We start from the raw sequence: 12,500 nt of genomic DNA on the forward strand, positions 1-12,500 counted from the left end.
CCTCTTGCAGGAGGACGGCTCCAGCACCGAGGTCACTAGCATCCACTGCCAACTTGAATGGCAGTTGAAAATCGGGAGCTGACAGAACGGGAGCGCTAATCAGAATACCCTTAATGCTCTCAAAAGACTGTTGACAAGTCTCAGTCCACACGAAAGGTACCTTAGGACTGAGCAGATTGGTCAAAGGGGCAACAACAGAAGCAAAGTTCCTACAGAAACTCCTATAGTACCCTGCCATACCCAGGAAGCGCTTTAACTCCCGCCTGGTGATGGGAGCAGGGAAGCCCACTATAGCCTCCACCTTAGCTGCAATGGGGCACACATGCCCACGTCCAACCACCTTACCCAGGTAGGTAACCGTGGCCTGTCCAAATTCACATTTTGCAAGGTTAACTGCAAAATCACCAACATCAATGTCATGCTCGAGTACATTAGTACGACTAGGGACATCAGAAAACAAACGTATATGCTGTCTAAGTAGGCGCACCACATCCGTACGCTCAGGAAGTGGCAAGTACGACAGGTGTGAGTCCAAGTCACCTAGTATCTGGGTGTTTGGCAACCTGCCCTGAGAAATCTCCTTCGACACAGAACAGTCGGCTACAATAGGAGATGCAGAAACTGTTAGAACAGCCACAGGCTTGACCCCTGACTGGTCAATCTGAGCCCTATCATTGTACGCCTTCAACATATTGACGTGACATAATCTACTCTTGCGCCTGCGGTCGGGAGTTTTAATCAAGTAGTCGACCTCACCAACTTTGTGCTCAACGGAGTATGGCCCACTGTATTTAGCCTGTAATGCAGACCCAAGAATAGGCGAGAGAACCAACACCTTGTCTCCCGGTGAGAACACCCTATGTCGGGCCCGCCTATCATACCACACCTTCATTTTTCCTTGGGCTACCTTTAGGTTCTCTTTCGCTAGTTCACATGCTCTACTAAGCTTAAGCCTGAAGTCACACACATAGTCCAACAAATTAGTAGAGGAAGGAGTCTGGTCAGCCAACCACTTTTCCTTCAGCAGTTTCAAAGGACCCCTCACTGTGTGGACGAACACCAGCTCAGCCGGGCTGAATCCAAGAGACTCCTGGGTTACCTCCCTAGCAGCAAACAGAAGCAAAGGGATTCCATCATCCCAGTCTTTTTCGAACTCCGTACAATATGCCCGCAGCATTGTTTTGATAGTCTGGTGAAATCTCTCCAGCGCCCCCTGGGACTCTGGATGATAGGCAGAGGAAGGGCAATGCTGGATAGACAACTGCTGGAGGACCTGAGCAAAGAGACGGGACATGAAGTTAGACCCTTGATCTGATTGAATAACCTTTGGTAAACCAAACGCCGAAAAAAACCTAACCAGAGCTTTGGATATAGCTGGGGCTGTGATCTTGCGTAAAGGAATGGCTTCAGGGAAACGGGTCGCTGCACACATAATAGTCAAAAGGTACTGGTTCCCTGTCTTTGTTCGAGGGAGGGGACCAACACAGTCAATGAGGATCCGCTCAAAAGGTTCCCCAACGGCAGGAATAGGCTGCAGAGGAGCCTGAGGGATCTTCTGGTTTGGTTTACCAACCACCTGACACACATGGCACGAGCGGCAATATTGTGCCACATCTGACTTCAAACCAGGCCAACAAAAATGTCTCAGCACACGGTCATAAGTCTTCCTGACTCCCATGTGACCAGCAAGATCATGATCATGTGCTAGATGCAGTATATCAGGACGATACACGGCTGGAACAACAATCTGAAACACACTGCCCCAGTCATCCAGACTGGACAGGCTAGGTGGTGTCCACTTTCTCATGAGCACGTCATTGCTAACAAAGTATCCTTGAGACGTATCTACCATTGCATCCTCTAAAACCGCCTCTTCAAAGAGGGACGACAAGGAGACATCCTTGTTTTGCTCTAGTACCAACTGCTCATGAGACTGTATCACCTTACCAAAACCCTCATCAGGGCCACTTTTCAACTCAACAAAGAACGTGTCACTAAGTGTCATATCACAATCTGAGTTAACAACATCATGGGTGTCACATTTGACCTTTGACATTGCGCGTGTTACCGCACACACAGGAAACACTCCTGGATGCTTCTGTGCGAGCTCATCAGGAACCTCAGAAACTACAGGGACGGGAATTACAACTGGAGTAGCCAGCACTTTGCCACCGGCCAAATCGTTCCCTAGAATGAAGGACACCCCCTTTATGGGGATGTGAGAACACACTCCTACGACAACATTGCCTGATACTAAGGGAGAGTTTAGCGAGACCTCATGCAAAGGAGTATTCACAAAGCCTCCTCCAAAGCCCTGAACAATGGCACCGGAATGCAATGAAGAATCTTCCGAAAATGGCAAAATCCCATCCAGAATGAGAGACTGGAAAGCTCCTGTATCTCTCCATATTGTAATAGCCTGCTTTGATCCTAATGCACCAACCAGTGAAACAAATCCATCCATCATAAATGTTGAGGAGCCCTCTAGCTCCCTGTCTGCACCTTTGATACTTCGCACCCCACCCTCTAATGTCGGCATAGGTGTCCTGTCCATGATTTCTACCAGAGCCACCGTTTTTACATTTTTCTGCTTAAGCACCGGGCACCCAGCAACGATATGACCAGGCTCCTTACAGTAAAAACAGATAACCCCCTCTGGGAATGCACTAGCAGAGCCACCTTGCCTAGGAGTCGAAGTAAACCGACCAGCAGACACGGGTGCCGGGAACCGGCTCCCCTGAAAAGGACGCCTACTACCCCTGGACTCCACACGGCCCTCCTCTACAAAGACAGATTTGTGTGTTAACACAAACTCATCAGCCAAGACAGCAGCGTCGCCTATCTTCGATACCTTATGCTCATTTAGATGTGTGGAAACGTTATCAGGAACACACCTTTTAAATTCCTCTAGGAGAACCAACTGTCTGAGCTGCTCCCTTGACTCTGCTTTTTGCGAAGTGCACCACCGGTCAAACAGGTTCTCCTTCTCTTTTCCGAATTCAACATACGACTGTCCCTCCGACCTGCGATAGCCTCTAAACCGCTGACGATAGGCCTCGGGGACCAACTCATAAGCCCTCAATATGGAAGCTTTAACAAGCTCATAATCAGCGCTTTGTTCAAGGGACAGGGCAGTATAGGCTTCCTGTGCCCTACCAACTAAAACACATTGTAGCAGCAGTGTCCAGGCGGTATCAGGCCACTTCAATGTGGTTGCCACCCGTTCAAAAAGGGGAAAATATCTCTCCACGTCTTTCTCAAAAAATGGAGGCACCATCCTAATATTCCTGCCTACATCAAACCCGGAACGTGACTCTGAATGCAGAGCACCGGCCTGTAAGGCAGCATGCTTAAACTCAAGCTTCTTCTGCGCACGCTCGTGCACCAGCAACATTTGTCTCTCCTCCAGCAACATTTGTCTCTCCTTAAGCTCCCGCTCCTCTCTCCTCTCTTTAAGCTCACGCTCCTCTCTCCTCTCTCTCTCCTTAAGCTCACGCTCCTCTCTCCTCTCCTCACGCTCGTGCTCTAGCTGCCTTTCCTTAAACTCCAACTCCCTAATCCTCCACTCACCCTCTGCACCAGGTAATAGCGGAGACGCGTCAGACAAAGGCTCCTCCACCCTCTCCTCAAGCACCTGCTCCCTAATGAGTAACACCCTTAAAGCACTCAAGGCAGTTGGCTTCAAACGTTTCTCACTTGCAGTAAGCTCTACCCTGTAGTGTACAGCAAGTTCTAGAAGTTGTTCTTTGGAAAACTTCCCCAACATATCATGAGACGGGTGATCAACAAAGTCCTTGATGGAAGCCATCGTTACTGTACCAGTCACCACAAGCTACTCACTTTACTTCACAGTCAGGAAGAACCACTAACGAACCACGAAGAACCACTAAAGAACCATGAAGACCACTAAAGAACCGCCAAAGAACCACTGAAGACCCCCTAACGAACCACTGAAGAACCACGAAGAACCACTGAAGAACCATGAAGAACGCTAATGCCAATAATAACAACCAGAAGGGAACGCGGTGGAAATGTGAGATCTACGGAGCGCACCTTTCCAGTTTGCAAAAAATTTTAAATAAAAAACAACCACCCTGAAAGAAATAGACGTGTCATACACGCAGGGTGTCAGGTGCTAACAGGTATGCTAACCAAACACTCAAAACAAACAAAATAAATTCAACAAACAAATCCAAACAGGTGCGCCTTCTAACCTGATATGACTACATATGCTTCTACATCTAAACTGCAGTCAAAACCGGCCCACCACATGTCTACCCTAAGAAACACTAAATCAAGCCCTACCACACTACCTGTGTTTTCTGGCCCCCCTAACCTACCTACCCTTAAACTAATGCCCTGTAGACCTAATCATCTTCAACCACACCTGCTACCAGTCAAAGATCATACTTGACCATCCACCCGTCCAGTACATGATACGGTACCAGACAAGTAGATGGTGCCAATCCCTTCCCTGACTGCCCCAGGAGTATGTGGTGCACAGGAAGCTAACCAACAACCAGAAAATAATGTCCCTATCTACATGTGGTGCCCACTAAACTATATATTTTAACAGCATAAGTAGTCACATCAAATTACAAACAAATAAGGCATACTCACCTGTTTGACGAAAACGGCTCAAGCCCCCACGTTACACAATATGTAACGAACACCACCCAAACCATAATACCATGACACCCCGTGTAACACAAAAAAAAAACACCAAACAAATTTCTAGGGGTAAAATATCCCGGACGAGCGCCCAACTGTTACGACCCTGGCTCAAAGGCACGCAACCTATGTGCAAACCAACACCAAAACCCTGTGCTCTAACTCAAAATGCTACTATATCAAGGAACTATTAGTGTAAACCAAAGGACAAGGACTGGAAGAACGTGACAGCTCTTCCTCTAAGCACAGACCCTGCATGTGTGTTTCCAGGGCTGGTTTTAAAGCTCCCAGCAGGTAACCAATCAGCACTAATTAACTAATTGGCAGCCCTCACCTGCATGCCCCGTGACACAGGAGTGATCAGGCCTGCATGCACAGTGACACAGGAGTGATCAGGCTCCTAGTACATAACAACCATCAAGAGTCGGCCCTCACGAGTATAGTTAAACAAGTAGGCTACACACACACACACTGTCACTTGCACACACACACACACACACACACACACACACACACACACACACACACACACACACACACACACGCATTGAAATTGACTAGGTAGGCCTGTTGCTGCATCCTCTGTTCTGCCTCTGTGTGTGCGTGTGTGTGTGTGCGTGCGTGTGCGTGCGTGTGTGTGTGTGCGTGCGTGTGTGCGTGCGTGCGTGCGCGTGTGCATGCGTGCGTGTCCGCGGTTACAGCTCCACCCGCCTCCTGAACGGCACCCTACACTGGTGCTCTGACCCCAGCTGACACCTCACCTCCATACATCAACCCACACTACAAACGCACACACAGTCCAGCTCTACTCTGCTACTTACTGTGAACGGGTTCAGCTCGAGGGATTCAGTGGCTACAGAACCAGCTGGTCCACGTGGCACGTTGATATGTGGGCTGTTTTACATACAGTAAGGAAAGGAAGTCCACTGAACCGGAAGTCCAAAGAATGTAAATCCACTGCATTTAACCCATCCCAGCCATTTAGGAGACAACTAAATGGTAATAATGGTAAATGGTTGCATTTATATAGCAGCTTTTATCCAAAGCGCTTTACAATTTTGTTCCTCAAATTCACCCATTCACTCACACATTCTCACACAGACAGCGAAGGCAACCATGCAAGGTGCCAACCTGCTCATCGGGAGCAGTTAGGGGTTAAGTGTCTTGCTCAAGGACACTTCGACACGCTGCCCGGGAGGAGGGGGAATCGAACTGGGAACCTCCAGATTACCAGACGACTGCTCTACCTCCTGAGCCACTACACCTCTAATGCCTTGATAAGATAAGATAAGATATTCCTTTATTGATCCCCTTGGGGAAATTCAGGCATCATAGCAGCATGGGGGGGAGGGGGGGTGGTACAGGTAGTAAAAACAACACAGGCAGTGTAAACAATTTGGTCAATATGGTCAATATAATTTACTATCTGACTAGCTGAAGAAATATTCACATTATTCACAGTGTCACATAAGGTGCAGTATGCATAAGGTAGTGTTATAATTTACTATCTACTGAGTATACATTATTTACAGTATCACGGTATCCACTGAAATATACATTAAGGTCAAGGTCAAGGTCATGCACCCAGCATGCATGTGTTCTCGTGGTGTGGGAGGAAACTGGGGCATCCACAGGAAACCTGTGTGAACTTGCGAAGATCGTGCAAACTCCACACAGGAAGGCCTCGACCGTGCAAACTCCACACAGGAAGGCCTCGACCGTGCAAACTCCACACAGGAAGGCCTCGACCGTGCAAACTCCACACAGGAAGGCCTCGACCGTGCAAACTCCACACAGGAAGGCCTCGACCGTGCAAACTCCACACAGGAAGGCCTCGACCGTGCAAACTCCACACAGGAAGGCCTCGACCGTGCAAACTCCACACAGGAAGGCCTCGACCGTGCAAACTCCACACAGGAAGGCCTCGACCGTGCAAACTCCACACAGGAAGGCCTCGACCGTGCAAACTCCACACAGGAAGGCCTCGACCGTGCAAACTCCACACAGGAAGGCCTCGACCGTGCAAACTCCACACAGGAAGGCCTCGACCGTGCAAACTCCACACAGGAAGGCCTCGACCGTGCAAACTCCACACAGGAAGGCCTCCCGGATGAGTGCAATCATAATCATAATCATAATCATAATCAACTTTATTTATATAGCACATTTACAACAGTTGTGACTGTACCAAAGGGCTTCACAGATAAAAGCATAGAGCAGCAGTTCAAACTACGGGTCACGACACAAAGTTGGTAGGTGACAGTGGCAAGTAAAAAAAAAATAATAATAATAATAATAATAAATATTTTTGCTAAATATGCCTCGTTTTATAAATGTGTATTGATAACATAGTGCTTTAATAAATGTTTCTAATAAATATGTATGATCAAGTTCAACAACTTTTATTTTGATAATCCTTAATTCCACGTTGAAATGACCCGATACATTTAGATCCACAAAGAATGGATTGCACGGAGCAAGTTGCACCCTTACTTACAATGAAAATGGGGGACCCTGATGTAAACAAGACGAAAGTCTTTCTCTGGTCTGCATCCCCTTAACAATTGTGTGTATTGAGCCGTATTGTATTGTACCCATTCTGCAATCTGTTAATACAATTTTCATTCAATCAATCAATCTGCACGGTGATTGATTGAATGAACATTTTATTAACAGATTGCAGAATGGGTACAATACAGTACGGCTCAATACACACAATTGTTAAGGGGATGCAGACCAGAGAAAGACTTTCGTCTTGTTTACATCAGGGTCCCCCATTTTCAATTCATAATGAATTGTAAGTAAGGGTGCAACTTGCTCCGTGCAATCCATTCTTTGTGGATCTAGTGTGGGGTCGCCAAAAAAAATCCAAAATAAAATGGGATCGTGGTATAAAAAAGCTTTGAGAACCCCTGGCATAGAGCAAAGTAAAAATACATATACAATACATATACTAAATATAAAAGTGCAAATACAAATAAGTGCAGGGGTTCAGCGCGGGATTCGTCTCCGCCAACAGCCACGGTCGTCAGTCCGTTTTCACGAGAGCAACGGTTTCACTTTAAACAACTAATCACTCAACGGACACAGACACTGAATGTAAACGAGTCTGTAGGTCAGTCACACGTTGTGGCATTTGGCGTCTCTCTCTGAGCTCGGCTGTGTTTCGCCGCCTTGATATGACCTCCATTCACAGCACCTCGTCAGAGCAGGTGAGGAAGGAAGCGCCCAAACAGACCTAAAGATCCCAGTCAATAACCCAATGACTCTCAGCAGGCTGGCTGTGGCACAGCACACACACACACACACACACACACACACACACACACACACACACACACACACACACACACACACACACACACACACACACACACACACGCCAGGGGCGGCTCGTGAATTCTTCACGGGGGGGGGGCGGAATTAATTAGTATCCCCCTCTATCTCTCCTTCTCTCTCTTTCTCTCTCTCACACACAGCGCGACGTGGAATCGATTCGTTACACAATCAGACCTAGTATGTGTAGTATTATATACCAAGAATAACTTCAGTATGAGTACAGGGCTGTACACATATTTTGCATATTGTTAAACGAGCCAAGGCTATAGCTATTAAACTATCGATATGAATCGAAAACGGGGGACCCTGATGTAAACAAGACAAACGTCTTTCTCTGGTCTGCATCCCCTTAACAATTGTGTGTATTGAGCCGTACTGTATTGTACCCATTCTGCAATCTGTTAATAAAGTTTTCATTCATTCATTCATTCAAACACACAGCATCGAACATCCTGCAAACTACCTGGCGTTCTACCGTCCACTTCTAAGCAAAACCGAGAAATGCGGCTACGGAAAAGTACTGTCGTCGCCGCGTCGGCCAATCAGAGAGCGTCTGAGAGAAATGCGGCTAGGGAAATTATAGACGCCTCTTGCTTAGACCGCTTCAAAACGCGCCCGTGTTCCATCATAATACGCGCGTGCGTGCGTGTGTGTGTGTGCGTGCGTGTGTGTGCGTGCGTGCGTGTGCGTGCGTGCGTGCGCGTGCGTGTGCGCGTGCGTGTGTGTGTGTGCGTGCGTGTGTGTGTGTGCGTGTGTGTGCTGGGACATATGGTGGGGGGTCTGGTCTGCCCGGGTGCAGGCTGGCGACTGTGCCAGCAGCCTCTGGGAAGCTTTCAGGACATTCCTCCAACTGGCTGCTGCCCCCGCCACAGTGGTCCAGCAGCTCTGGGCTCAGGGAGAGACCCCCTCTTCACGCAGGACGTTACAACAGGGTCCTCAACGGGGAGCACAAAATAATTCAGAGAGGTCACGAGACTGTGACAAATCCCCTAATATAATACATTTCCATTGTTAGTTTTTTTAGGGGTCACAAACCAAAATGCAATCTAATTGATCGGTGCTACACTGGAAACAGATCCCCCCAGGGCCGGGCGTTATTGATATTATTAACCAAGACAAGGACAAGTGATTGTTTATTTTTTTTTTGTGGAATATCATTTTATTAGTGGTGTTTTTGCCTCATTATATTGAGAGTGACAGGAGAGATGGGCGGGGCCATGACATGTGACACAGGCCCTGAGGCAGATTCAAACCTACAACAATCAGGTCTACATGAGTTCGTGGTACGGCATTATTATTATATTAGTCATTCTGAACCACCACTGTGTGCGCCCTAATTGGTTCATGTTAACACTCTTCTTAGTAGGGTGTCTTTCCAACTGTAGGTGTTTGAGAGAGGTGTACTGTATGTACAGTATGCATCAGGATATAATTGTAATCACTCCCCTCTTTCCCGGTTTCCTTTGATATCCACTCCCCCTGCATGGTTCTCCTCCCTTGTCTAGCCAGCAAGCAGCGCTGTTGATCCTGTCACGGTTCGTACCTGGTTCTCTAGTGCCCTCTGCTGGACAGCAAGCGGAACACAGGCTCGACTACAGAATGCACTGAACGTGCAGCAGATAGAAGGCAGCCTTCTAATAAACACTAAGGATCAGATGACCCTCTCCAAACTCCTGCTTTGATTATTACCTCAGCAGATGGTAGACTTGACGGTAGATCAGCAATTATGGTCAGTTGTATGATCTGGGGAGGTGCTGGGGGGGGGGGGGGGGGGGGGGGGTGGGGGGACGATGACATGCTTCTCTCCAGTGTGATTGTCAAGGAGCTCTCTCCTCTCTCTGGCGTCTTGTTCATCTCTCAACCTCCTAATCAAGACCTGATTCACAGCACGCAGGCCGCTGAGTGGACCCTTTAGCCAATCAATGGCTTTAATTATTCAATTAAAGCTCTAAGGAGACAGTGGAAAAAACCTGCCGACAGCGCACTTCTGGAGGAGGGAGGATCAAGTGTGTGTGTGTGTGTGTGTGTGTGTGTGCGTGTGTGTGTGCGTGCGTGTGTGTGACAATAACAACAGGGCCTCCCTCTACTCCGCCTCACCCTGTCAGCTTCTGCGCTGCAAAAAAATGATTGACTCCTAGACATAATTGCTTTGTTCATTACATCGAAAGACAGACACCATGTTCCAATTGCCATATCTCTCAAAACCCGCCCTCATTTGTGGATCCTCCAATCACAACTGTTGCTTCAAGGAAAGCGACAGTTGTGATCGGAGGATCAAAAGAAAAGAGGGCGGGGTTTGAGAGATAGGTCAATTGAATCACTTCCGTGACCATGAATGTGTGTGTGATGTTGGCAACAGATGCCAAACTGTTGCTCGTCTCTTTAGTCTTTAAAAAAGAACATAATAGAGGGCGGCTGGGTGGCGCAGCGGACATTGCGCTCGTCACCGACGCAAGAGACACCGGGTTCAAATCCGGCTGACGCCGTTGCCTCCGGCTTGGGCTGGCCGTCATACTAACTCAATTGGCAGAGTCAGCGGGTGGGAAGTCGATGGGTGGTAATCTGGACGTTGTAAACAGCGACTCCTACAGGTCGGTTGGGGGACGTCTGCACAGCAGAGACAGGAAAATGGCGGGGGTAGTGTGAGCCTCCCCACACGTTACACCTCGCCAATGAGAGTCCGCGCTGGCAGGTGAAAAGATGTGACAGGCTGCCTCCTCGTGTACCGGAGGGGACACGTGATGCAAGGCTTCTATCCTCCCTACGACCGACCTGTGGGGGGCATATGCGACAGGGGCGTAACTAAGGGGGGGGGTCCGCGGGAAATGTCCCCGGCATGTTTTCAGAATGCAGTTAGTGTCCCCGGCATGTTTTCAGAATGCAGTTAGTGTCCCCGGCATGTTTTCAGAATGCAGTTAGTGTCCCCGGCATGTTTTCAGAATGCAGTTAGTGTCCCCGGCATGTTTTCAGAATGCAGTTAGTGTCCCCGGCATGTTTTCAGAATGCAGTTAGTGTCCCCGGCATGTTTTCAGAATGCAGTTAGTGTCCCCGGCATGTTTTCAGAATGCAGTTAGTGTCCGCTGCACGATAATAAACGGTGACGCGATGTGATAGGAAAACGGCTGCTTGGCCATCTCTGAGCCATTGTCATGCAAAGTCAAGTAGCCAGGTGAGCACCCGGCGCTAAGGACCACAGCTGTCTTTTACATATCAACAACAGCCCAGTATTCAGGTGTGCTCAAATAGGCTACATACTGTAACACCCCTCCCCAGTTTGGTGTGAAACTGTGATAAATAGCGCGATCTCTCTCTCTCTCTCTCTCTCTCTCTCTCTCTCTCTCTCTCTCTCTCTCTCTCTCTCTCTCTCTCTCTCTCTCTCTCTCCTTCTCTCTCTCTCTCTCTCATACACACAACGTAGTATGCACGTTCCGAGACTTGTCATAAGTGAATTATATAGAAACAACTCACCAAAATTGACTTGCACAACTGATTTAAAAAAAAACGAAAATGGGGGGACCCCCCCCCCCCCCTTCACCCCCCGTGCCCCCAGCCCCGCGACCATACTACTATACGTTGCACCCTTCCGCCACTGACCACGCCCCCCAATGTGTCCCCCCCCACCAATGACAACAGAATTACGCCCTTGATATGCGAGCAACGTTCAAGACAGGGGAGGGGAGAATTGAAAACAGCGAAATTGGGATGGGAGAAAAATAGAAAAATAAGGAGAAAAAGTGGATAAAAGAAATGAAATAAAAAGAACATAATAGTAACCACCCGGCCTGGCAGTGTTGTATGTTCATCTTTTTTCCCATTGCCTAGGAGACCGGATAGGAAGTAGATAGGCCTAGTTGTTGTTCTGATTCATTGTTTGTGTGTTTTGACTGTGAACCTTTTCTCACTCAGGGGCATCGGCAAGCAGGGATTTCAATGTCAAGGTACGCAGCGCTCCGATCTTAATCTCCCTCTTGGTGTTCAATTCAATATCCGACCACGTGACTATAATCCATTTCCGATGATGTTCTCTCTTGTTCTCACGTGTCTTCCCCCCCCCCCCCCCCCCCCCCCCCACAGTGTGCAGCTTCGTGGTCCACAAACGATGTCACGAGTTTGTGACCTTCACTTGTCCTGGCTCGGTCCTGGCCCCGCGACCAGATGTGAGTGGACATGTTGTCGATGTGGTCGTCTTCTTCTGTTACCTCTCTCTCCTCTCGCACGTGTTCACCCCCCATGCTTCTTGTGTCTTCTCGTCTTTCCTCTCTTTCATCCCTCTCTCCTGTCCTGGCATGTACACAGCTTCTTTCCATTGGCCGTATTCACACGGCAGCCATTTTGTTCTTACCGTATGTCATGCTCAGGTTGGGATTCCTTTCCACCCAACCTGAGCATGACATGAGAGCAAAGGTTCAATTTAGGACATAATAAAATTGTGGCCAATATAAAAATTAATTATTATAAATAATGATGATAATAATAATAATAATAATAAT

The 12,500-nt window shown here is 48.1% G+C and overlaps 1 protein-coding gene across 1 annotated transcript in view; it reads left to right on the forward strand.

The window, feature by feature from the left end:
- Positions 1-12,500, forward strand: part of LOC311237205 (uncharacterized protein) — a gene marked incomplete at its 5' end in the record, with an annotated part of 93,435 nt that overhangs the window by 1,356 nt on the left and 79,579 nt on the right. The window contains 2 exon segments of the mRNA XM_084325014.1: positions 11,917-11,948; positions 12,085-12,167. Coding sequence (XP_084181140.1) covers positions 11,917-11,948; positions 12,085-12,167 — 115 coding nt within the window.

The sequence above is a fragment of the Notolepis coatsorum genome, assembly GCF_963971535.1.
Source record: "Notolepis coatsorum genome assembly, chromosome: 11".
Taxonomy (NCBI): domain Eukaryota; kingdom Metazoa; phylum Chordata; class Actinopteri; order Aulopiformes; family Paralepididae; genus Notolepis; species Notolepis coatsorum.